Source organism: Hyperolius riggenbachi, chromosome 7 (assembly GCF_040937935.1).
Source record: "Hyperolius riggenbachi isolate aHypRig1 chromosome 7, aHypRig1.pri, whole genome shotgun sequence".
Taxonomy (NCBI): domain Eukaryota; kingdom Metazoa; phylum Chordata; class Amphibia; order Anura; family Hyperoliidae; genus Hyperolius; species Hyperolius riggenbachi.
This window is the reverse complement of record NC_090652.1, coordinates 252,230,386-252,257,357: the sequence shown is the minus strand read 5'-3', so window position 1 is coordinate 252,257,357 and position 26,972 is coordinate 252,230,386. Positions and strand designations below refer to the sequence as shown.

Here is a 26,972-nt window from a genome sequence, read left to right as displayed (position 1 = left end):
ATAAGATTATGGTAGGGACTAGATTGTGAGCTCCTCTGAGGGACAGTTAAGTGATAAGACAGTATATTCTGTACAGCGCTACATAAGATGTCGGCGCTATATAAGTACTAAATAATAATAATAAAATAGGTACAGCCTGGATCCATTCAAATAGCTGTTCATGCATACACCTGGCATCGGGGAATCTGGTATGATATCATGTTGTACTTCCTATACGAAGTCTACTTTCTAAAAGTTCCGCTTTTGCCCAGAGGAGCTTAGCGTCTCAGCTGTGCATTGCTGTATATTGCAGGCCCCTTCAGCAGTGATGTGGAGTATGCTGCATGGATGATTTGTTGAACGCGGCTGGTGCTAAGTGATTGATTGTTCTACAAATGGGCCATAGTGGTATATCAATTTGAAGGGCAACAAATTAGGATTAGTTTACAAACATTTTTCCCTCATCAGTAGTCTATTCACTGTATACAAGATTGGTTTGGCTACTAACAGCTTCTATCAGTATTAAGCCTTTGCACTCACAAACTACATGCAACCAGGTAAACCGATATAAAAACCTCTATAGATATTGGAAAATGAGAACACTAGGGCTTTTATTCAATTCCCCTTTTCTCCTAAGTTTCTCTCTGGAGATAATTTCTCTTCTTCTGTTTAAAATAACTTTCCAGCACTTTGCAATTGAAAAAGTACCAAAAAGTAGTTGAAAACATACAGTCCAAATTGAGTATTTTCTGGCTTGCTGGTGGCTTAAAGGCATTTTTATTAGCGTGTGAAGTTACAAGTATTGAGCGGCAAGAAGATTGCGGGGGAGGGCTGCAATGATTGGATTAGGCCCGTGTGATTGGTCAATTCCAAACCATGTGCACCATATAAAGGGCCATACAATTCTGGTTAGATGTACACATGCAGCATAGCTTGAGAATGAAGCGCCAGCTTTGAAATGTTGTGTTTACTGCTGTATGTTCATACTGGAGGAGATCAAACAGCCAGCTACCTGACATTTTGTTAAATGGAAATATAAATGGCAGTCTCTGCCTGTAGCCACTGCAGGCCACTACAGGTTTCCTTTGAGTACATCTAGCATAGATGAAAGATTAACTTTATGCCATTTGCATGCACGATTGTTTACACACAGAAAGTACTATGTTCTGTATATGCAAGATGAGATGTTTATTATTTATTATTATTTGTTTACGTTTAATCATTTCTAGGTTTATGTTGTAAGTGATGCAGAAGAAGAAGATGAAGATGACCCTGAAGTCCAGTTTTTGAAGTCCCTGACAACAAAGCAGAAACAGAAACTTCTAAGGTAGGTACAGAAGTGGTTGGGTAGAGAGCAAAATCACAAATAGTACACATGCTCATGTACCTATGCTTTGTTTTTCCACATTGTACAGCGCTACAGAATATGTTGGTGCTCTATAAATGATCACAATAAAAAGTAAAGCATAAGGAAACCCAATTTGAGGGCTTCCAGACCTGTAACCAATCTCTGAATCTTGAAATGGTCTGCAGCAGATCTTGAAGCACCACTGCCTGGTGGAACTATATGTTACTCCACTTACATCAGACTGTTAAATTAAATATGAACCAAGAGGAATATGGTAACTACCATGTTACCCATAGATACTAGTACTTAAAATAAACTTCAGTTACTACTTTGCGACGGCCTAACGCCAATTGGCGGCCACAGAGTGGCTCCCCCAGGACCACCTAACGCCGACTGGCATCAGGTCCTGAAGGCAGGGATTAGCAGGAAATGCATGCGCGTGCTCTCCCTGCCAAAATACATTGCAGGGATCCGTAATCAGCCTGCCAGCCGCGATCGAACCTGGCAGGCTGTTAAAAATAACAAAACCGCTATTAACATTTCTACAGTACTGCAATCTAGCGCATCACTGTACAGGGGACAGCCCTGTCACTTAGCTGTCCCTCTGACCCGCTCATGATCTAAACCCTCTCATACGCTGATGCAGATCGCAGTCAGGGCCAATTTAGGGGGAGGGAGGGAGAGGGAAAAAAAAGTCTTTTTTTAAAAAAATAAAAATTACTGTTTAAATTCATTAAACAAAAAAAACAAATGGCAGCAGCAATCAGATGCCACCAACAGAAAGCTCTGTTGGTGAGAAGAAAAAGAGGTAAGATTCATTTGGCTGCTAAGTTGTATGGCCGAGCAATACTCTGTTAAAGCTGCACAGTGCTAAATTGTAAAAAATCGTCTGGTCACTGGGGGGAGGGGAGGGGGGGGTGTAAGCCTGTGGTGCTGTAGTGGTTAAGAGTGTTAATTTGTCAATTTCAATTGTCAATTGACCCAGAGGTATCGTAAATTCTTAGTTCACAAGTTCAGCTAGAATGGCTGAGAAAGTTCAAAATATCATCAGCCTCATACCAATATAAAAAGTTGTTGTCCTTATTCAAACCCTTCTCCGCAGCTTTGAACCAATTTATACATTTTGTTTCTGCTATTAATCGATCATTTGACGTTTTGAAGCCACCCTTCAGGGCAGTGACACGAAGATCGTCTATGCTGTGTCTGTTGAACCGAAAGTGTGTAGCAACTGGGAGTCCAGATTTGTTATCATTAAAGTGGACCCAAATTAAAAATACAAGATTTCAGAAATAAAATCTATTTTCTAAATTATAATAATAAATAGCAGCTTTTTTTCAGCTGCATGATGACAAATATAAAATTATTTTACATTTATTGGAGGAACCCCTCCCTTCCTTTCAAATTGCCGGGATTTTTCCGGCAAACTGGTGGAGTAGATGGTGTCCGGCAATGGAGGAATTGCTAATGGCTGCCCCCAGTATAACCCTAGCTATGAAAAGAGAAGGGTGAAAGGCATGCACTGAAATGCTCATAGGTTTGAAGGAGTGTTTATTTATCTTTGTATGTGTCAGAGTGGTGCAACTAAATATTTTTAATTAAAAAAATGTTTGGTTTGGGTCCGCTTTAATAGTGTGCCTGTGTCCATTCAACAACTTTTTATATTGGTATGAGGCTGATGATATTTGAACTTTCTCAGCCATTCTAGCTGAACTTGTGAATTAAGAATTTACAATACCTCTGGGTCAATCCTAATCCCAGGTCTGTGAGCATGGAGTAAACAAGGATATCTCAGCTAACAACCTCTAACCCCATTGAGATGGTCTGTTTGAATTAAGGCATCTTGATGACATGTATTTATGCTTGAAAAAAATATCTGTTTTCCCTTTTTGATGTTGCATGTACAGGATCTTCTCAAAAAAATTAGCATATTGTGATAAAGTTCATTATTTTCTGTAATGTACTGATAAACATTAGACTTTCATATATTTAAGATTCAAATACACACAACTGAAGTAGTTCAAGCCTTTTATTGTTTTAATATTGATGATTTTGGCATACAGCTCATGAAAACCCAAATTTCCTATCTCAAAAAATTAGCATATTTCATCCGACCAATAAAAAAAAAGTGTTTTTAAAACAAAAAAAGTCAACCTTCAAATAATTACCATATTTTTCGGACTATAAGACGCTCTGGACTATAAGACGCACCAAGGTTTAGAGGACAAAAACCAGGAAAAAAAATAATATACTAAACCTGGAGCATTCATGGTGCAGGGGCATCTTATGAACCTTCCCCCCCCCCAATTATTATGTCCTCCTTGTACCTTTCTTATACCTGTTGTTACCACCCTATGTACCCTAGTGTCCCCTGTTTACCTGTGTCCACTGTCCCCATGTCCTCAGTCCCGGTGTACTATCCTCTGTCCTCCTGTATCCACTGTCCCCAGTGTTCTCTGGCATCCCCTTGAGCCCTCTGTCCCAGTGTATTGTCCTGCTGTGCCCACTGTTCCCCTGTGTCCTCTGTCCTGGTGTCCTGTCCTCCTGTGTCCACTGTCCCAGTGACCTCTGGCGTCTCCATCCCCCTGTGTCCTCAGTCACGGTGTCCTCTGGCGTCTCCATCCCCGTGTCCTCCGCCCTGTCCTCCTGTGCCCACTGTCCCTGTGTCCTCTGGAATTTCCAACCCTGTGTCCTCTGTTCTGTCTTCCTGTGCCCACTGTCTCCCTGTGTCCCCAGTCTCAGTGTCCTATCCTCTGTCCTCCCAATGTCCTTTGGTATCTCCATCCCCGTGTGTCCTGTCCCCCTGTCCTCGATCTCCCTGTATCCTCCCATGTGTCTTCTAGCTCCTGTCCCCGTGTCTCCAATCCACCATGTCATTTGTTCTTTGTCTGGTGTCATCCTGTGTGTTAGCTGTATTAGCAGCCGTGCAGCTCATGACGCATGCAGGAGTGATCAGTGGCTGAAGGGGACAATAATAACAACATGGGGCACTTGTACATACTTTTCTGAGGAGTCTATTGTAGTGCTGTATTTGCAGCCTGTGTTCCTTTGTGTCCTCCGTGTCTCCAATCTCCATGTCCTTTGTTGTCCGGTCCATCATCCCATCCATTGTGTTAAATTAATCCTGTATTAGAAGCCGCGCCGATCGCATCATTGAAGTTGCCGCCGGCAGAACTAGGAAGTGCTTGTCAGCCAAGAACCAATCACGCACGGGGGCGCTGCCACAGACAGCCAATGACGCTGCTTACTGCTCCTGACTCCTTCCCTGAATGGAGCCATTGGTCCCGCCCGCGGGACTACCGGCTCCTATCAGGGAAGGAATCAGGAGCAGTAAGCAGCATCATTGGCTGTCTGTGGCAGCGCCCCCGTGCGTGATTGGTTCTTGGCTGACAAGCACTTCCTAGTTCTGCCGGCGGCGACTTCAATGATGCGATCGGCGCGGCTTCTAATACAGGATTAATTTAACACAATGGATGGGATGACGGACCAGACAACATGGGGATTGCAGACACGGAGGACACAAGGGAACACAGGGATAACAGTATACATGTATGTATTTAATACATTCTTCTGTGGGGATAGAAGACTGGAGGACAGGGGGACTGAGGCGCGGGTACAAATGTATTATTCGGACTATAAGACGCACAGCCTTTTTCCCCCCTCTTTTGGGGGAGAAAAAGTGTGTCTTATAGTCCGAAAAATACGGTATGTTCAGTTATGCACTCAATACTTGGCCGGGAATCCTTTTGCAGAAATGACTGCTTCAATGCGGCGTGGCATGTAGGCAATCAGCCTGTGGCACTGCTCAGGTGTTATGGACGCCCAGGATGCTTCGATAGCGGCCTTAAGCTCATCCAGAGTGTTGGGTCTTGCATCTCTCAACTTTCTCTTCACAATATCCCACAGATTCTCTATGGGGTTCAGGTCAGGAGAGTTGGCAGGCCAATTGAGCACAGTAATACCATGGTCAGTAAACCATTTACCAGTGGTTTTGGCACTGTGAGCAGGTGCCAGGTCGTGCTGAAAAATGAAATCTTCATCTCCATAAAGCTTTTCAGCAGATGGAAGCATGAACCCACTTTTGAACAAGAAACAGACGCAGAAGCGCCTGACCTGGGCTACAGAGAAGCAGCACTGGACTGTTGCTCAGTGGTCCAAAGAACTTTTTTAGGATGAAAGCATTTTTTACATGTCATTCGGAAATCAAGGTGCCAGAGTCTGGAGGAAGACTGGGGAGAGGGAAATGCCAAAATGCCTGAAGTCCAGTGTCAAGTACCCACAGTCAGTGATGGTCTGGGGTGCCATGTCAGCTGCTGGTATTGGTCCACTGTGTTTTATCAAGGGCAGGGTCAATGCAGCTAGCTATCAGGAGATTTTGGAACACTTTATGCTTCCATCTGCTGTAAAGCTTTATGGAGATGAAGATTTCATTCTTCAGCATGACCTGGCACCTGCTCACAGTGCCAAAACCACTGGTAAATGGTTTACTGACCATGGTATTACTGTGCTCAATTGGCCTGCCAACTCTCCTGACCTGAACCCCATAGAGAATCTGTGGGATATTGTGAAGAGAAAGTTGAGACGCAAGACCCAACACTCTGGATGAGCTTAAGGCCGCTATCGAAGCATCCTGGGCCTCCATAACACCTGAGCAGTGCCACAGGCTGATTGCCTCCATGCCATGCCGCATTGAAGCAGTCATTTCTGCAAAAGGATTTCCGACCAAGTATTGAGTGCATAACTGAACATAATTATTTGAAGGTTGACTTTTTTTGTTTTAAAAACACTTTTTTTTTATTGGTCGGATGAAATATGCTAATTTTTTGAGATAAGAATTTTGGGTTTTCATGAGCTGTATGCCAAAATCATCAATATTAAAACAGTAAAAGGCTTGAACTACTTCAGTTGTGTGTATTTGAATCTAAAATATATGAAAGTCTAATAATTATCAGTACATTACAGAAAATAATGAACTTTATCACAATATGCTAATTTTTTGAGAAGATCCTGTATATAGCTGTCTGTACCACCTGCCTGCAAACTAACAGGATATAAGCCCGCCGAAGGCTGCAAGGCCGAAAGCTTGCTTATTCTTATTCATTTTTAGTTAGCCAATAAATGGTATCATCCTGATTTAAAACTTCTTGCATTTACTGATGGCTAACCCGGTACAATACCCTACTGCCACTCTTATAATAAATGTCCACCTCGTATAACAACTGTTGTCTTGCTGTTGCCCTCTACATACAAAAAAGCATTTAGTCAGTGTTGCCTCTTGTCAAATCTTTCCTCTCCCTGAATTTGCCTTCTGAAATCTATCACAGGCGTCGACATCTTGAGTACTGGTAAGTGATCTTTACGGAATGTTAAGAAGAAAATGCTCTGGGGAGGAGTATTTTGCACAATAAACAGCCACTATTCTGCATTCTACATAAACTGCCTATTGTACGCAGGACTATGCTTCCCATAATCCCTAGGGGTGAGTGGTAGTTGCTAATAACCCGCTGGGTATGCTGAATCCTGATGGCTGGGGTCCATCTTTAGTTCTGCTGGACATTCAATTACAATCAAAAGCTTAAAGCACATTAGCAAATTTCCATTGTTATAAAACAGTGACCACATTTTGTTTTTCAACAACTTCTGCAAGAAACTATGGGAGATTGCAAACCAGCAAAAGAACGGCAGCATTTAAAGTCCCGGCAGAGCTGGCTGGGAAATATGATACATACATCTGTCTCAAGTAGTGATTAAGGAGGAAGGGTTGTATTTTCTGAAGCAGAGGGTTATTGTGAAGATATGGAAGGGGGATAGTAATGGCTTTTACAAGGCACTGACAGCTCCAGCACTCAGCTGTTATAGACAAACCGCATGCTGGTGGTGTCCATTTACCATCTCAACAGGGGCAGTGCTACCATAGGGACAACCTGAGCAGTTGCCCATGGGCCCTGAGCAAGCAGGTCACCCCCCCCCCCAACTTAACTATGATCCGCAGGGCCTCCACAGAGTCTTCGGCAGAATAGCGCCTCTCCTGTCATGGCGGGCGCACTCCTCTGTCAATCCATTGCGTCATGCATTCCCACCTTAATTCACTGTTGACTGTGACCCGCAGCATGTTATCAAGTAAGGGATAAAGACTGGAGTGCACAGAGCCACGGACTGACAGAGGAGCGTGCCCACCAGGACAGGTGAGATTCTACTCTGCTGAAGACTCTGCGGGGGGCCCAGGGAAAGGGGGGGCTGGGGGGAATTTGGCTTTATCCAAGGGTCCCCTAATGCCACTTTAGGAAAAGGGGAAGGCTCAGGTCTTTCAGTAGCAGGGGGTGTCTGTCAGAGAGGGCCCTCAGGATAATTTTGCCCGGGGGGCCCACTGTGAGTAGACGTCTCCCTACATCTCAACCCTAAATTCTGGAAGGTAGCCATTGTATCCTGTGCTGAAGATGCAACAGTGATTTTTGTCCTATATGGAGAGATCACGATGATGAGTTCAGGAACTCTTAAATTCATTTTCAATTTTTATGGTAACTCTTATCCCTTGTGCGTATCGGAAGTGAGGATGCTGGGGTTTTTATTACTTAGTATTTATATAGTGCCGACATCTTCGGCAGCGCTGTACAGAGTATATTGTCTTATCACTAACTGTCCCTCAGAGAAGCTCACTATCTAGTCCCTACCATAGTTACTGTATATGTCTATGCCGAGTGCAGCGCAGGAGATTTGGGTGCAGGCGGCACCACCATAGGCAGTAATAGGAATTACGGCTATAGTTGCGCTCAGTGAGTAACTTGGGCAGCCTCAAAAGATGGAGCTCAGATTACTCTAAAAACACTATAATTCGGCCGCCAGCAATAGCTGGAACCTGAACTACATCTTTCCCACATCCTTGGTGACCTGGAGGGGGAATAGTAATTAGGGACTTGTGCAGGAGCAGGATGAGCTGTTTATCATCTATATCCTGCACCCAAATCTTCCGGCGGCATCTATGCATAGTCTAGGGCCAATTTAGGGGGAATCCTATATGTGCCCCTGCACTGCACGGCTAGCAATTACGGTTTTCTGTTTATTGACCTGAGGAAGTGGGCTGCGTCCCGTGAAACGCGTTGTCTACAGCTTAACCCTTTATTTTTAATAAAGACTCCTTTTTCCACCTATGTGAGTCTTTTTATTTATTCATCACTCCAATATTGGCATATTGATACGTCTTAGGGCTCCTCCACCAACTTGCTTCCGAATTTAGGGGGAAGCTAATTAACTTATCTGTAGGTTTTGGGATTGTGGTAGGGAACCAGAGTGCCCAGAGGAAACCCACACAGATACCGTCAGAACATACAAACTCCATGCAGATAGTGCCCTGGCTGGGATTTGAACCAGGCACCCAGCACTGCAAGGCGAGAGTGCTAACCATTATGCCACCATGCTTTAGAACTTTTCCCCCAGAGTTGGGCTTTAAATTGGGCCTTGAATGTAATCTACACAACTTTACACAGGCAAAACAGAACAGCTGATGATTACTTAGGGTTCAGGTGTTACAATACCTCAGAGGGCCTTCAGCTAGTCCCCATGCAGGCTGGATGCCTTTGATTGTGGATGGTACAGATGCTCAGCGACACCTGTTTGTCCATCGCTTTCCATAATTATCAAGCCAAGAAAGAGCTGCTTCAGTCATCTTTTCATCAAAATATTTTCATCATCGATGTTGTTGGTTTTTTTTTTGAGTTCTGCTGTTTCATACTTCATGTGGCTTTCAAATTATTATAATTCAGTGTGGCTCACTTACCAAACAGTGTCAGTGCTCCGTTACAGGCGCCTTTGTAAACACTTAAAATATGGTGACTGAAATAAAAGCCTGTCACGTATTTTAATGACATTTTGGGTTTACAAAGAAAACTATCTACCTAACCCACACCCCCTGCTATTAACAGCTGTCACGTTAGGTTTTCTTCAGTTATAGAGTAATGCTTAAAGTATACCAGAGCCGAAAGGCTATAGTAAAAAGTGAAGGTGCAGTTGGTAGGGGGGCATAATCAAATATTTTCCGCGCCTCCCATTCCCCTCTGTCACTCCTCTGCTCAGTCCCGTTCTCCTCGGCGCCTTGGGCGACTCCAAACCCAGACATTCTGTGCCGTACATGCGCAGTATATCTGTTCTGCTCCTCTGTGGCCGCACAGAGTGATGTCACAGGACAGGAGCATGCTCACTCCCCCCCCCCTTCTAATCAGAGCGCATGCGAATGTCCTGTGACATCACTCTGTGTAGCCACAGGGGGGGCAGAGTGGACATACTGCGCATGCGCAGCGCAGTATGTCGGGGTTTGGAGTTGCCCAAGTTGCTGAGAAGAACGGTGAGTGATGGAGGGGAACGGGAGGCGTCGCAAGTAATTGATTATGCCCCCCTAACCCAATGCTCCTTCACTTTTTACCAGAGCTTTTAGACTCTGGTATCCTTTAAATGAGACCTGAAGTGAAAGTAATATGGAGGCCACCATCTTCATTCTCTAATAAACAATGCCATTTGCCTGATTTATGTGCTGATGCTTTGCCTCTGAGACTTAGAGGACAATGAGAGGCATATGAAGGCCGCCTTATTTTTTTTAATTTTTAAGCAATACCAGTTCCCTGGCTATCTTGCTGATCCTCTGCCTCTAATACTTTTAGCCATAGACTCTGAACAAGCATGCAGCAGATCAGGTGTTGACATTATTGTCAAGGTTAGCCACATGCTTGTTTCTGGTGTTCTTCAAACACTACTGCAGCCAAATAGATCAGAAGGGCTGCCAGGCAACTGGTATTGTTTAAAAGGATATAAATATGGCAGCCTCCATGTTCTTCTCACTTCAGTTGTCCTTTAAAGTCATTGGTCCAGAATGAGCATGCAGATGCGATGTGCTGTGACTCTGGTCTGACTCCACTGACTGCATGCTTGTTTCAGGTGTGAGACTCAAACACAACTACAGAACAAAGCTCAGCATGAGAGCCAGGCTACTGGTATTGTCTACAAGGAAATAAAGATGTCAGCCTCGGCATTCCTTCAAGTTCCCTTTAACCTATACTATCCAGTCTACTTCCTTACGGTACATCATCCTCTGCAGGTAACAGGATGCTGAGTTACAGGCTAGTGACAAAGGAGCAGAGGTATTCCTGAGCTTCTCAGTACAATCCCCTGACATCGATATATGGAGAACCACCATAGAGTAGACATACCTCTGCAGCTTTGAGTTCAGATTTAAAGCCCAACTAAACCCAAAACTGAAACCTGTTGTGTAGTGTAAATTATATTTAAATATATAATTAATTATATTTATATTAAAATTTTGATCCTGTGCCCAAATCAATAATTGGTCAGTATAGGTATGTGGCCGTTTTATTAAAACTAAAATGTGTTTCAGTACTGTAGATTTGGGACCTGTCAAGGTACATAAATGTTTTTTTCTCACCTACCTGGTCTCAGAGCCTGGGCAGGATTTCAGCAACACGTATCAGTGTACGATACGCAGGATATCAGACAGGGCATAGATTGCACTGTCTGATGGGCACACTTATGTGCTGTGCAGATGTGCATTCTGGCAGCGCCCCCCTGCATGCAATTCTGTGCGCAACACAGTGCAGTCCCGGTCAGTATAAATGAATGGGGTCAGCACTATAAGGCAGATGTCATGCAATTCTGTAGAATGCACGTCAGGAACTTACCTGGTGGCTCCAGCAATGTGGCCGGCTCCTCCATGAATCGACTGGGAACAGACACTTCTGGATCTGGGCGGCAAGCACAAGTGCGCGTCAAGCGGGACCGTGTGTGCTCAATTCATTACTCTTAGATGAACACTGCACACCCATCCTGTTCACTCAGGTGCCAGCAAAGGTAGGGATCAGCTGACTGGATTGCCAGGTGCTTGATTAGGTGATTTTATGCGTGGCCAGCCACGATTGGGGAGTGCATGATATTAAAACCTGCTCTGCCTCTTTCTCACTGCCAGTTATAGCCTTAGCTCTCTAGTTGCTGGGAGTGCTATATTTGATACTGATCTTCTGGTTTGACTATTGCCTGGACTTTGACTTCCCTTGGATTGCTGCCTGAACTGATATTGGAACTGTACCGACTCTGCTCTTGTCTGATCCCTTTGTACTGCGATACCTCTGGTCTTCTGTGTATGACCCTGGATTGTTACTAGAAGAGCTTACGCTTTATCATTTTCGTACCATGCATCTGAGATTACTCATTACTTACCAAGATTATCTGACTACTCGCCCAGTATTGTCTCGTGTGGTATTCTGGTCTTCTTGGCCTCAGTCCTTATGCATAGTTGGGTAGACATAACTTGTCTCATGTTCATGCGGGGGCTTTGCCCTAGGTGAAGATTGTGGTGGTACATTGAGGCATATGGACTGAAAAGAAGGCAAGGGATCTGCCAGGCCTCAAAGCACATCAACACAAGAACGTGCCTAGGCCAGGGCTGTGCAAACTTTAAGCGGTCCAGCCACATGTTTTAAATTCCATCCCCCCTCACTCTCTGCAGAGTTGCAAGTGGACAGCTGAAGATTTGAAACTCACCTTGATCGCCGACTCCCGCGTCACGTCTCAATGGCAACAACGCGTCACATGACGATACGTTGCGACGTGCCAAAGTAATACACACTGGCAGCCAGAGTGTATTATGCTGCAGCGTGTAATACGCTGGGACGTCCAAAGACGCCCTGTGGCCATGGAGACGCGACGCAGGAATCGGCAATCAAGGTGAGTTTCAAATACTGCGCCGCCTGCTCACAACTCTGGAGGGAGGGGGGAGCGGAGAGGAATCCAACCACCTGTCGGCTGGCTGAAGATCCAGCGCACGCGGGCCGTAGTTTGCCCAGTGCTGGCCTAGGCCCTAAGGCTTTCATTTTACACAAACATGGATACATCTGATGCATCTTTTCTTACATTTTGCCCAGAGCTCCTCCTTAGCTGTATGAAATTCCTCGGCTTGCCGAGTAAAGTCCTGTTTCTAATACATGGAAGACCTCTGAGCTTTTCTCTAAGAATATCCAGGCATTCCTGGCGAGAATCGATGCGTGAACACGAGACTGAAACGTTCTGTTGTCATGAATAATTTGGTTAGATACCCTGATAAACACAACCCATTCAGTCTTTTGTAACAATAAAACGATAGGTACGATTTATCCAATCTGAACCGTTCCACACGGGTGTCCTTATTAAATAGTTTCATGTGCCCGTTCTTTATTGTGGCAGACAAATATAAAGTCTTATTTAGCAGCATGATCCTTGCGTTTGTAAAGTGGCAATGTATACTGTAATTGGCTCATCCATTGAGGGGAAAATATTCCGCCGTGCCTCGAATGAGGGGAATTATAGGATTTACAGATGGAGTTGTTGAATAGTTTCTCTATTGGTTAACTTTATGTTGGCAGCAGGGATGCTGGGATTACACAAAACAATGGTGGGTGTTGCGTAAATTACACATACATCTTTTTTTTTCTAATGGAATATATAACTAGCTCAGACCATAAGCCAGGTAATATTTTATGCTGTGTATTTATTTCTTGGACAATGCGGAACCTGTAGGCTTTTTTTCTCCTATTATGTGGGTTCAGAAAAGAGAAACACTGAAGGCTTTTTTGAATACAACTTTCTTGGGAAATGTATTTAAAGTCCATCTCAAGGCAAACACAATAATATGAGTTAAACAAGTGTATTCTATGCAGATTCCCATTGCCCTTTTGAGGCTCTTAAAGAGAACCCGAGGCAGGGTTCTTACATCGCAATCCCCATACAGAGGCTGGGTCTGCCTATAGAGCCCAGCCTCTGTTGCTACATAGCTTCCTCCAAAGCCCCCCCCCCCTGCGCGCTGTGAGATCCCGTTAATCACAGCCGTGCTGTCGACACGCAACGTGTCGCAGTGCGCTGTTTACCTCACTAATGCCAATCTCGCCGCTCCCCCGCTTCCTGAATCGCTCAGGTCCCCGCCCACGTCCCTTCCCTCGCCGATGCAGGAGGCGGGGGAGAGCGGAGACTGACATTAGTGAGGTAGACACAGCCGCATAACGCGGCTGTGTTTTATGGGGGTCTCGCAGCGCGCGGGGGGGCTTTGGGGGAAGCTGCATAGCAACAGAGGCTGGGCTCTATAGGCAGACCCAGCCTCTGTATGGGGATTGCGATGTAAGAACCCCGCCTCTGATTCTCTTTAAAGAGAATCTCCAGTGAAAATAATGTAATAAAAAAAAGTGCTTCATTTTTACAATAATTATGTATAAATGATTTAGTCGGTGATTATCCATTGTAAAATCTTTTAAATCCCTGATTTACACTCTGACATTTATCACATGGTGACATTTTTACTGCTGGCAGGCGATGTCAGTGGAAGGAGATGCTGCTTGCTTTTTTGGCAGTTGGAAACAGCTGTTATTTCCCATAATGCAACAAGGCTCCCACAGTGTGATGTCAGAACCATAGTCCAGACATCACACTGTGGGGGGGGGGGGGGGGGGTGTTTCACCACAATATCAGCCATACAGAGCCCCCTGATGATCCGTTTGTGAAAAAGGAAAATATTTCTCATGGGAAAGGGGGTATCAGCCACTGATTGGGATGAGGTTCAATTCTTGGTTACGGTTTCTCTTTAAAGTACTTTATTAACTGTTCCAGCCTCCTCCCCAGTGCGTAGTGGGCACGATGGCTGGCTGGTGGGGCCCATTTGGATGATCAAAATCGATGTTTGTATGGCGAGCGTCAGATAATTTTTGCCTAACTCAGGTGATAAAATTAAGGCTAACTGGTTCAGCAATGATAGGAACCAAATGTAAACATTACAAACAGAACTGAGAGGCTTTTGAGCAGTGTGGGCAGATCACAGACAAATCATTCCAGCCCCCAGCCTTTCTCTCGTGACTCTATAAGCAAGAAAGGGGGAAGAAGCAAGAGGGAGAGAAACACTGTGTGTTTAATTCCTTATCTTAGTAGCAAAGCATTGCTGTAGACTAGAGCTTGAATTGTACAGACAGAAAGTTTTGCATATGATTTTCCTGTTGTGGGTTAGTGAGTCAGGAGGATTAAAAGCCGTTAAAGTGTAATTTATAGACCTGGATTCTTAACCTTTATAGTAAAGAAATAAAAAATAAATACAGAGTAGTTCTTTGTATGAATGGCACATTATATACTGTACATGTTTATCTCATGTCACTTGTTATGTGAGACTCACTTTAATTGACTCAGGTTTTTCAAAAACCATCTTTAACATATGTATTTACTCCATCTGCAGAAAACTAGATCGCCTTGAGAAGAAGAAAAAGAAGAAGGAAAAAAAGAAGAAACTAAAAAAGAAGAAAAGCAAGAGCAAACATAATAAGCACAAGAGCAGCCATAACAGTAGCAGCTCCTCTAGTGACTCCTCCAGTAGCAGTGACAGCTCTTCTGATAGCGACGATAAGAAAAAACCTCAGAAAGAGTCTAGGAAAGCAAAGCATGCCAAGGAGTCTGACAGTAGCAGCAGCGACTCTGAAGATAAAGTATCAAGAAAAAGCAGAAGTGAAGGTGAACCTTCATCCAGCCGTAGAAAAAGACACAGTGGGCGGGAGGAGAGCAGCAGCTCCAGGGCTGATACCCAGAGATCCCAGAAGCAAACAGAAAGGAAGGAACACCACAGAACAGAGGAATACAGCCAACCTCAAAGAGATGAACGGTCACATAAAAGCCATAGACCAGAGAAAACCAGATCGAGTGGGAGTCCAAGCATTGAGGGCTCTAGAAACCATGGGAACAGAAGCAGGAGTCCAAGCAGACATAACCACGAAGACAGGAAGCATGACTCTGAGAAGAAAAAGTACAAAGAACAGAGCAGAAGGTCCAGGAGCAGAAGCCGAGACAGAGGGAGAAGTAGGAGCCATGAAAAAGATTATAAAAGAAGATGACACTTCTCATTTCTGTACATGCAGCTTCATTTCTGTACATGCAGCTTCATTTCTGTACATGCCCCACTGAGTCATTTTCTCTCTTTGATTAATTTTTTTAACCTACATTGCAAAAATTATCAGAATTTGTTTGGCCTCAGGAGGCAACAAAATCTTACTCTTTTGTTAAGATGGGTTTTTTTTAAACTCTCTAAGAAAAGAGGCTCATAGTTTCCAACACATGGGGCCATATGCAATTCACTTTTTCACCTGAGTTTTCTCCTAGGAGAAAGAAAATCATCTTGGATTTAAAATAACTTTTTAGCACTTTGCAATGGAAAGAAGTATCAGGAAGTAGGTAAAAAGTACTAGCAATTTTTTTGAGCATTTTCTTGCTTGCTGGTGGTTTAAAAAGACAATTATTGACAACTTTAAAAATATCACCTAGGAGAAAACGAGGGTGAAAAAGTGAATTGCATATGGGCCCAGGATGTTTTTTTCTACATCACACTTTTCTTCTAAGCATTGGCTTTCACCCTGTATAAATAAATATTTCCTTATAATGGATACATTTGGGGTGTTTTTCTTTATTTTGTTTGTTGAGCCTATTGTGCAGAATGTACTTTTGTTTGGTCTCTTTGCAATATATATCATTAGGGAAGCCTTGCCTAGGATAACTCACTGAGAAGCATGTGATCAGTTTGATCAACTGATTTGTAAAGTTCCGATTTTTTTGTGATTTTGTTTGTTTTTTCTTCAACCTCAATTACCCTCCGCTGACACCTAAGGTTACAATCTTTCCTTTTCCACCGTTCTATCGCCGGGCGACAGGCGTCCCAGACTGTAATCATAAAGCCCGACTTAAATCGGGCCCCTCCTACCCTATCCCTCAAATTTCCATCAGCAAGCACCAGCTGGACCTAGTCCTCTGAGGGCTCATTGGAGTTTTTTAGACGGTAGTAACCCTATATTAAGATGTTCAAACAGTTGCTAAATTATACTACTCGTTATCATACCTGCTCCCTCCCTACCAAGTAAAGTTTATATGATGTGGATATCTGTATAAGCTATTCCCATTGTCCTTTCTATGTTAATATTTTTTTAGTTTCAATAGGTTTTTATTTAAAGAAGTTTTCGTTCATAACAGACAGAAAGGGTGAATATTTCAGAACAGCATATTCAAGTCCATACAGCAGTCAGGATTAGATATCATACGGTGGCATTTGTAACTGATTCTTAGTTACATACTAATTGTTGATGAAAAGTTACAGGGAGATAAATTATCAATTTATCGAACCATTTCTTAACAAAATCAAGCCAGGAATAGCTTGTGATAGTGCTAGAACATATTTCACATATTAGAACATTAAAACATATTTAAGTAAGTTGAAACCGGTCTAACCTTGAGGAAACAGATGAGAGCAGTAAAGACATACTTAAGAAGGAAAATAATAAAAAATAAAACTAGAAGTTGAAGAGCTAAAAAACTAAAAAATAAACAAACAAACAAAACACCCATGCCGAACCGAGGAGTGTGCCCCAGAGATTGCTATAGTTTATAGAAAAGTATAGTGCTGATGGTACCATATGGACGAGGCCCACATTTTCACCCGCTTCTAAAAGGAGTCTAATAAATCCTGGGCATCAGCAGAAGAGGTAACCTGAATCCAGGGTGTCCAGATCTTATCAAACTGATGAGTTCTGTCCAGCAGGTTGGCTTTAATTTTTTCGTTTATCATTGTAGTATGGATGCGATCAAGGACGCAGCTGAAGATCAAGGTATTTTGCTGCCATTGGGATGCAATGTAGGTTTTAACAGTGTTCATAATGTGTTGGATAAGCTTATGCTGAGCATACGGAATTTCGTCAGGATGCATTCCCAGGAGGCAAATAGCAGGATCTAGTGCTAACTGGGTGGAGAGGGTTGAGTTAATTTTGCGTATAACTTTATTCCATAATGCAGCCACCACTGGACAGGACCACCAAGTATGACACATTGAACCTGGCACCAAACAGCCTCTAAAACATAACTTTGATTTGTTTTGATATATCTGATGTAGCCACTCGGGTACCAAATAAGATCTGTGTAGAACACGCAGCGAGGTCTCCATGTGCACCACACACAGACTTCCTCTAGAAAGTGTATCGAAACATTGCGACCACTGGCTGTTGTCTAAGCTGGTATTCAGGTCATCTTCCCAGTTAAGCTGGTACTGAAGTTTCGTGTCTGATGGGCCAGCATTCAACATGGAATATAGTAAGGACAGTGTACCTTTGCGTAGTGGATCAGTTAAGCAGAGGGTCTCAAGAGAGGTGCTTCTAAGTTCTTGACCTACTTTGGCCATAGATAGTATATAGTGCTGAATTTGGTGCAGCCTAAAGCTCTCATGAACTGGTATGTCAAGGTTTTCTATCAAAGTTTGTTTTGTGCATAGTTTTCCCTGATAGAGGAAGTGCTTGAGGCCTGTATGGTTGTTCTGGGACCACCACTTAAAGGCCTTAAAGTTTAGACCTGCCGGGAAATCAGGATTACCCAATAACTCCACCAGTTTTGACGGTTGCGACTGCAATTTATATTTGTAGCGCGTTTTTTTCCATAGGAGGAGCGAGTGGTGGGTGAGTGGAGATAAGGATTTGATTGTACTGCAGTGTTGTGATTGTGCCCATAAAATACCTTTCCAGTTTAAGGGATGAAGTAAACTATTCTCTAGAGTTACCCATCTAGGGATATGGATGTCTGCATAGAGCATAGGAATGAAGGCCAGTTGGGCAGCAAGGTAATATTTGTGCAGATTGGGTACTGATAGCCCCCCTCATTTTTATGTAGTAGCATAATTCTACGCTGGATTCTGGGTTTCTTTTGGGACCAGATGAAGGCGAAAATCAATTTTTGGAGGGGTTCCAGTGTTTTTTTAGACAAGAACACTGGGAGGGTGCGAAAGTAGTATAGCAATTTAGGGAGAAGGGTCATCTTTATAGCCGTAATACGACCAGCCCAGGATATAGGGTAGTTCATCCAAGATAATATAAGAGAGTGCAGTGATTTAAACAGTGGTCTATAGTTCCAGTGGTAGAGTTGGGAGGGGTCATTAGTTATTTTTATCCCTAGATATTTTAGGTAGTGTGGTTGGTGTTTGAGTTTGAAGATGTTAGAGATATAGGCTCCCATTCCTTGTGGAAAATTACTGAACATGGCTTCAGATTTGTCCAGGTTTAGTTTGAGGCCTGACAAATTTTCAAATTTTTTAAGTTCTAATAAGAGATTTGGGATAGAGATTACAGGGTTTGTGAGAGTCAGGAGGACGTCGTCTGCAAACATACTTAGTTTATATTCCCTCTCACCTATTTTGTATCCTTGGATGTTAGGGTTTGCCCTGATTGCAGCTGCCAATGGTTCCATTACAAGAGCGAAGATTGCCGGTGAGAGGGGGCAACCTTGGCGAGTCCCTCTTCGAACCAAAATTGGGTTCATCGTGGAGCTTGGTAGTTTAAGATATGCTTTAGGGGTTGAATATAATTGTTTAATGATGTGTATGAAGGGTCCATGGAGGCCTGCTCGGGTCAAGACATTTGTCATGTACACCCAGGAGATAGTGTCAAAGGCCTTTTCAATGTCCAAGGCCAGTGACACTACCTGCTGCCCCGAGTGGCTTGCGTGCTGGAGTATCCCTATTGTTTTGCGGACATTGTCCGAGGCTTGCCGGAAGGGCACAAAACCTACTTGGTCCTTATCTACTAGGTGGGGAAGAACTTTATTTATACGTTTAGCCAGAATACTAGTTAAGATTTTGTAGTCTTGATTGAGAAGGGCAATGGGCCTATAGTTCTTCGTGTTGAGGAGGTCCCTTTCAGGCTTTGGACAGACCGTGATGTGAGCATCCAGAAATTCTGAATTTGCAAGGGGTTTAGACCTTATATAGTTATAGCATCTGGTTAAATAAGGAGTCAAGATAGGAGCAAATTTTTTATAGTAAATGGAGCTTAGGCCGTCCGGACCCGGTGCTTTATGTAATTTTAGTTTTTTGATGACATCCTCTACTTCCTCTTCAGTAAAAGGTAGATTAATCTCCTTAACCGCAGTGGATGTAAGACAGGGGAGGTTGAGGGAGGCCAGGAAATCAGGGATATCCATTGATCTCTGATGTTCCTGGCTAGTGTAGAGGTTAGTGTAATATTCGTGGAATTGTTTGTAGATCACGTCCGGGTCAACAGAGATAAGGCCATCAGGTGTTCTGATTCGGCTGATAGAATTTAGTTTTTGCTGCTGCCGAAGCCTTGCGGCCAGCCAGGAGTCTGGTTTATTGGCGAACCTATAATAGCTTGCTTTGGTGTATCTAAGCATTCGTTCGGTTGATTTTGCTAGTATAATGTCTAATTGCTGACGTGTGTCGCGTATTTGTTTAAGTAGATATAAGGAGGGGGCTTGCTGGTGCATACGTCTCAGACTGATAAGACTAGTTTGTAAGTTATCTAACTTTTCCAGTGAGCGTTTTTTGTTTTGTGAGGCTGTTTTAATTAAGAAACCGCGCACTACTGCCTTGTGGGCCATCCATAAAGTTACAGGGGATATTTGGTTTACGTCGTTTAAGTTAAAGTATTCTGTTAGGTGCTCAGCAATTGCAGCTCTGGTTGTTTGGTTTATAACTAAAGATTCGTTTAGACGCCACCATGATCGAGGGGTCCTGTTAGTGTTAAGGCTTAGATTCAGCAACAATATGTCATGGTCAGATAATGGAGTAGGGATATGTCTCAAATATTGGACACTGGGGACCACAGAGGAGGTGACCAGGACATGGTCTATTTTCGCGTATGTATGATGTACATCGGAAAAGTGAGTGTAACCCTTCTTATCTCCATAAAGCTCTCTCCAAACATCTATCAAAAAGTTGTTTTCTAGCATCATCCGAAGAGATTCCCTCTGTGACTTAGTGAGTTTGTCTGGAGTGGGCTTAGATTTATCTAGTGTATCATTTAAGGTCAAATTGAAGTCGCCACACCATACAAACATAGTGTTTGGACCGATATCGAGGGTTTCCTGAATGTCACTAAAGGTCTGAAAAGCTCTGTCTGGAGGAGCATAGCAATTTATTAAGTACAGAGTCTTATCCCCAAGCAAACCCTTCAAGATAAGGTAACAGCCATCTGGGTCGACATCCACCTGATTGACCGTCAAGGGTAGGGTATTTTTAATTAAAATCATGACTCCTCTATGTTTTTTGGAAGCATGAGCGTGATAGATCGTATTATATAGCTTATGAAAATATTTAGGGCATGAATTAGCAGTAAAATGGGTCTCCTGGAGACAAATGATATCAGGCTGATGTCGAAGCAGGGCTACAAAGGTTTTCCTCCTCTTAACAGGTGAGTTGAGGCCTCTAATGTTAAATGAGATCAATTTTAAGGATTCCATAAAAAGTAGTTAACTGGACGTTGCAGAGGCACACTCAGCGGTTCATATATGGCACGGGTGTAAAAAACAAAATAAACATATTCACAGCAGATTAACCGTAAATTAACAACTAAAAAGTAACAATCATTCATGTCCTTGAGGACAACAGCAGTGTAGGTGGAAGGGATCAAAATGCCTCCCTCCAAGACTGCTATCTGCGGGGGGACAGCATTGCAGGCCCGCACGGGGGGACGATTCATATGTTTGCGGCAAACTAGCTAGAGGACATTTAGCCATAGGAATGAGGTCTTAACTTGTGGGTGTTATAGCATGGGCATTGTTGCGTTATTCTAATGAGAAAAGATAGGGGACTACCATTGTGTTCAACTACAGGGTCTTTCCCCCTGGGGGGGTCCAGGGAGCGAGGTAGGTAAGTTAGGGAGGACCTGCTGGGAGCTGGAGTATGTTTCACAATTCTATAGGTACTGTATAGGGTAACTAGGTGCCCAAGAGTAAGTCTTGCCCGGTGTTGTCTAAACAGGCAGAGTAAATATATGGTCATGTGTGCGCAACCTTGTTAAGAAAGCATATAAGTATAACAATACAACATGGTATACGAAACTTGGTAGTAATTACGCATTTGTAATTGGGATTGCATCAATGGAAAGCATAAGGCGTGACCTTCTGTGCTAGAGTTAATCTTAGGTTTTCAAATGAGGCTTGAAATTGGTGCCCCCCAGCACATGGTGGGCTCCAGATCAAGCAAAGTTGATTGACAGCACAGGGCGCAGCCCTCTATGCATTGCTATGCAGTTCCGCGTTATGCATAAAGCCCAGAGCAAGAGCGTTTTTAAATCATTGGTTAAGGCCCAGAGCATATAGATGTTTCATGCTGTAGAAATAAAATGAAGCAGTAAAGTGCCTGTAATAAGTGCGCGGACAGGTCCCAAGATCTTTCCGTGTACAGGGTGCGGAAAAGGAGCGCGTATGCCATGGAAATAAAGAAGAGTTCAGATCGCCTTGTCTTCGTGGCATACACTGCATCCTTACAGAAAGACGGGTTAAGCAATGAAGACAGGTAGGTTCACAGTGGTAGAACTTGTATGTTACAAGTTATGAGTTCTCCATCATAAGCAACGTAGGCCCACGAGAGTGTCACAAGCTTATTAAAGTGGCATAAGAGCAGGAAGAAAAAGAGGACAGTTTGGCAATATTTTAAGATAGTACTTATCTAGGGGAGGATGAAGGAGTAGATGCTGATCTTCTGCCGACTGGTTGCCACTCTCTCTCCGGACGTTGCGGTTCAGGGGTGAGCGTTGATGGTGGTGCAGCAGTGTTAATTTGTATGCCCGCAGCTTCCAGGGTCCTTTTACCTTCTTCTGGAGAGGTGATCTTGCAAATGTTTCCTTGTAGGGTGAATTGTAAGGAACACGGAAAGCCCCACTTATACCTGATGTCGTTTGTTATTAGGGCTTGTGCAATCGGCTTCAGAAGTCGCCTCTTCTGCAAAGTCAATGGAGAGAGGTCCGCATACAGTTGAACTGAGGAAGGGACTCCGGGCAGCGGGGAGAGGTTACGAGCTGCCGCCATGATCTGCTCTTTGGTTTCATGGTAATGAAATTTTAGAACCACGTCCCGCGGTAGATCAGGGTTGCGGGGCTTACCAAGCGCTCGATGGATTCTGTCCATACGCAGTAGAGAGTGGTCAATTTGCGGGATCAGGGCCGCGAACAGGTTAGTCGCGACGGCCTTCAGGTCTGTGAACGACTCTGGTAGCCCTCTCATTCGGATGTTTGAGCGGCGGGCTCTATTTTCCTGATCCTCCTGCCTTGCTTCCATTTGATCCATTCTCGTATCTTGGGCGTCCAGCCGTCTCTTATCCTCCTTTAGGGCGTCGGCATAGTTGTCCAGCCTTGCCTCCACCGCGTGAACTCTGTCCCCTATGTCTCGGATCTGTGTATTGATGCTCGTGACAGCCGAGTCCAGTTCCTTTTTTAGGATCTTGTGGATGGAGTTTAGGAGGGCAGAGTGATCTTGTTTGGTTGGTGGAGGTGGAGAAGCCTGGGCACTCTGTGGCGAGCTCCCCGGGGAGGGGCTCGGTGGTTGCGAGGAGGAGGTGGAGGCCGCATCCGCCATCTTTGAGGCCTTCTTCTTTTGGCTCCGTGAGAATAAGTCCGGTAGGGAACCACTTAGGCTAGCTGTATCTTTGTTCTTTTTAGTCCGTCTGCGGGTGGACATGTCCCAGAAGCAGTAGCTGGCTTTGGAAGCACGTTTGCGTAGCTTAATTAGCCGATGGGCACCGTTTTTCCCCCGATCAGGCACGGAGCTCAGCACACACGCATCTAGTCACGCTGGTGCCGCGCATGCGCCCCCTCATGTTGATATTTTTTTATGTGCTATTCGATTTGTTTGAAAAATTCCAATAAAAACTTACATAAATACAAACTGATCACATGCTTCTCCATGAGTTCTCCTAGGCAGCGCTATTCCTATATATCACACAAGGTTGACATGTCTTTCCCAGCTGAGCCACCCTCTGCAAACCTTATAGGACAACCGAGGTGACATGTGACATGATGAGATAGACATGTGTATGTACAGTGCCAAGCACACAAATAACTAAGCTGTGTTCCTTTTTTTTCTTTCTCTGCCTGAAAGAGTTAAACAGGTATGCAAATGACAGTTTCTGTCTGGGGAGGACTGGGTCAGCATAACCCTCACTGATGAGTAATTACAGCCATAAAACACTTTCCTGTCAGTAAATGGTTTCTGAGAGCAGGAAAGAGATAAAAAGGTTCAATAATTAATAGATTTGAACCCTGGCATACTTCAATGAAGGTGTCATTGAGCAGATACAATTAAATAGTAAAAACTTAAAAACTAGATTTAAATATAAAATAAAACTGTGGAAAATCATTTTTAGGAGGAGGAGGATAGATACAATTGTTTTCTCAACAGTTTATTTTCACCTCGGATGTCCTTTAAAGTGGTTATTCTTTATCTTGTTTACTGAAGTACCCCATTCTCAAGCCATGGTAACCTCTTTAAAGGACAAATGAAGTGAGAAAAATATGGAGGCTGCCATATTTATTTCCATTTAAACAATACTAGTTGCCTGTCAGCCCTGTTGATCTATTTGGCTGCAGTAATGTCTGAATAACATCAGACACAAGCATGCAGCTAATCTTGTCAGATCTGAGAATGTCGGAAACACCAGATGTGCTGCATACTTGTTCAGGGTCTATGGCTAAAAGTATTAAAGGCAGGGGATCACCAGGATAGCCAGGCAACTGGTATTGCTTAAAAGGAAATACATTTGGCAGCCTCCGTATCCCTCTCGTTTCAGATTTAAGTATTTAAAGGCCACACATCCTATTTTTAGTAAAAAAAACTGTTTCGTGCATCTGCTAATTCTTACAGGTTTACGGCTAATGTTATTATTATTTCTACCCTTTTTTTTGGCTCTTCAGCTGTTGATTAAATATTTTAAAGTACTGTATTTTTTGGCTTAATTTTGTTCGTTTGAAGACTATATCTCTCTCCGTATTGGTAGATAGATACCATTTTCTGTACATTAAAGTATTTACACTGTTATACTAGCTGTATACTGACTGCTTTACATTTTGTGAAGGTGTCATTTACTCAGTTTTGTCCAATAAAAATGATCTATAATAAAATATTTACTAAAATGTGAGTAATGTACTCACTTTTGTGCAATACTGTAAATTAGTTTTAGTTTCAATAAGTTTACTTGAATAAAAGCATAAAAGATGAAGAAAACACCAGGATAGCATGATATAACATAAAACAATAATATCAGCTCAATACAAAATTAGTGCAAAAGAGACTATTACATCTTAGGTAGACATATAAATAATAGTCCATTTAGAGAAAAGTGGAAAAAGGCTCAGTAATATTATACTACAGAAAATTATGCAAATCTTACGCAGGGAGATATCCTTAACCAAAACAAAGAAAAACAATAGTATAAAAAACTCAGAGAAAAAGAGGTGGAACATCATCCTGAACCAGGATCCTCTCGGCCTCATCAGGATGACCACCAATCGTCGTAAAAAACAGGTGACAAATAGGCAAATAAACATACCAATGTACTGTGCATTATCAAAAATAAGTACTAAGCACTCTGTCTCATAATCCTAATAAAGTAAATAAGTAAAAGGGAATTGGACCCTGCTATGGAATCTTACCATAGATCTGGACGGGAGGTCAGCTAAAATAGAGTACCTCAGACCCACATTATCTGCATACTGGATCCAGGGATCCCAAGTTTTTGTTTGAAAATGAACCAACCTGTCATGGTCAATATTCTCTCATAAATTATAGTCTGGTGAATCCTTTTAATCACCGGGTTCAGGGAAAGAGAAGATGATTTCCACTGCGAAATTAAATAAACCTTCGCCCCAATAGCTATAAATTAAATTAAACGATGGGTCGGGCGTTTAGTCGAGGACAACTTTTGACCCAGCAATAGAATAGCAGGGTCCTTATCGATCTTGCAATCCATCACTTTAGTAATTAGTGAAACTACATTATTCCAAAAATGTGATATCAGAGGGCAGGTCCACCACATATGAGAGAATGTCCCCACTCCCTTACACCCTCTAAACTATAAATTAAAATAGGCGAAATACGCCCTATGAAATATTTTAATATTAGTTTCAATCAGAGAGTAGAAAATGCTCCCCTTGGCAAGAGTGGAGAAACAATCAGACCAATCCTCCTGATCCAAAGAGAGAGCAAATTCAGCTGTTCAGTATTCTTGAGTCTTATCAAGTTTGTGTAACGCTCGGTGAAGCACAGAGAGGTCTGATTACCGGTGAACTGCAGTATCACGGGAAATACAGACGTATATCAGATTATATGTGATCTGCAGTATCACCGATAATCCAATATACTAACTAACCTCTGGTCACCTGTGTAGAGTGTTGTGATTGGTGCAACAGTAATACAGAGGACAAGCCTCAGTGCAGCAAGGAGAACTGCACAGATTCCTTCCACAGGTCTGAGCTCTCCGAGACGGGAGGAGTCAGACTGACAGTAGGAAGGAAAGTCCGAAAATGACACTCAGGCGCAAGTGTCACTAACGGGACTAGGAACCGCCTCCAATCGTGAGGTCGGTTCTCGAGGTCGGGCAAGCCAAGTCGTAAATACACGGACAGATAGGTACAGATACAGTAGGCAAGGCGGAGTCAAGGTACAGGCAGGGTTCGGCAACAGGTATCAGAAATATCAGGGTACAAAATCAGGAGGCAGAGGCGGAGTCAAGGTACAGGCAGGGTTCGGCAACAGGTATCAGAAATATCAGGGTACAAAATCAGGAGGCAGAGGCGGAGTCAAGGTACAGGCAGGGTTCGGCAACAAGTATCAGAAATAACGAGGTACAAGGTCAGAGTTCGGAGGAATAGTCGAGGCAGGCAAAGGTCATAACATATAATCACAATCAAACTAGTACTTTAAGCTATCAACAATCTAACTTAGTGTAGGATTACAGCTCCTGCTGGTCCCGGCACACTAACGGATCTGACTAACGGATCTGGGTGCTCCCACGTATGTGAACGCAACGCCAGACACCAGAAGAATGAACAGCCGGCAGTATATATACACTTAAGTGTCCCCCAGCACCTCCCTGATTGCTGACCAATGGGGAGTGGAGCTATGGTCAGCTGACCTGCCTGGTCAGCTGACTCTCCCCTAAGAGTCATAAATTTAGTCTGAGTGCGCGCGCGCGCGTCACTCTGAAACTTGAGGGACTATGCGTCCCAGCCAGCCCAGCCCCGCTCTGCGGAGTCTCCGCAGCGGGGAGCCACGTACCAACCGCCGCGTCCAACGCGGCGGTTTCCTCACGCTCCACACTCTGATGCACGGAGGCAGCCGCCTCATGATGCGAGGAGGCGGCTGCCTCTCCGTGCGGATGCCCGCTGTGCGCTGAAGGAGCCGCCCGCCGCTGACTCATGGCGGCGGCTCCTTTGCGCTTTCTCACAGTTTGGAGGGTAAAAACCAAATGATTGTAGAGTAAATATATGAGACCCCCTCCCCTAAAGACCATGAATGACACTAACTGTCAAAAAAGGAAGGGGAAATAGAGTATATGTTAGGGACAATGGAGCAAAAGAAATGCAGGATTTGATTAACCTGAAAAGAAAGATCAACAGTTAACGAAAAATTTTCAAGGGCCTCAGAACTCCAAAGCAATCTGGACCCTGAAACATAAACATGGAGTGTAGAAGTGAAGTCCTGAAGACATCCCGGAAGAAAATCAGGATTGCCAATCAGTGACGTTCGATAGGAAGCCTGATATTTTTTTCCACAAATTGAGACAATTGGGTTGAAAGGAGAAAGTTTCTACTCTCTGGAACCTTAGGCA

The 26,972-nt window shown here is 43.6% G+C and overlaps 1 protein-coding gene across 1 annotated transcript in view; it reads left to right on the top strand.

Moving 5' to 3' along the window:
• The window catches only part of CIR1 (corepressor interacting with RBPJ, CIR1), an 80,285-nt gene extending 64,520 nt beyond the window's left edge, over window positions 1-15,765 (top strand). The window contains exons 9-10 of the mRNA XM_068245514.1: window positions 1,209-1,306; window positions 14,571-15,765. Coding sequence (XP_068101615.1) covers window positions 1,209-1,306; window positions 14,571-15,219 — 747 coding nt within the window. The 3' untranslated portion in view covers window positions 15,220-15,765. The remainder of the gene's footprint in view (window positions 1-1,208; window positions 1,307-14,570) is intronic.
• The last annotated feature ends 11,207 nt before the right edge of the window (window positions 15,766-26,972 follow it).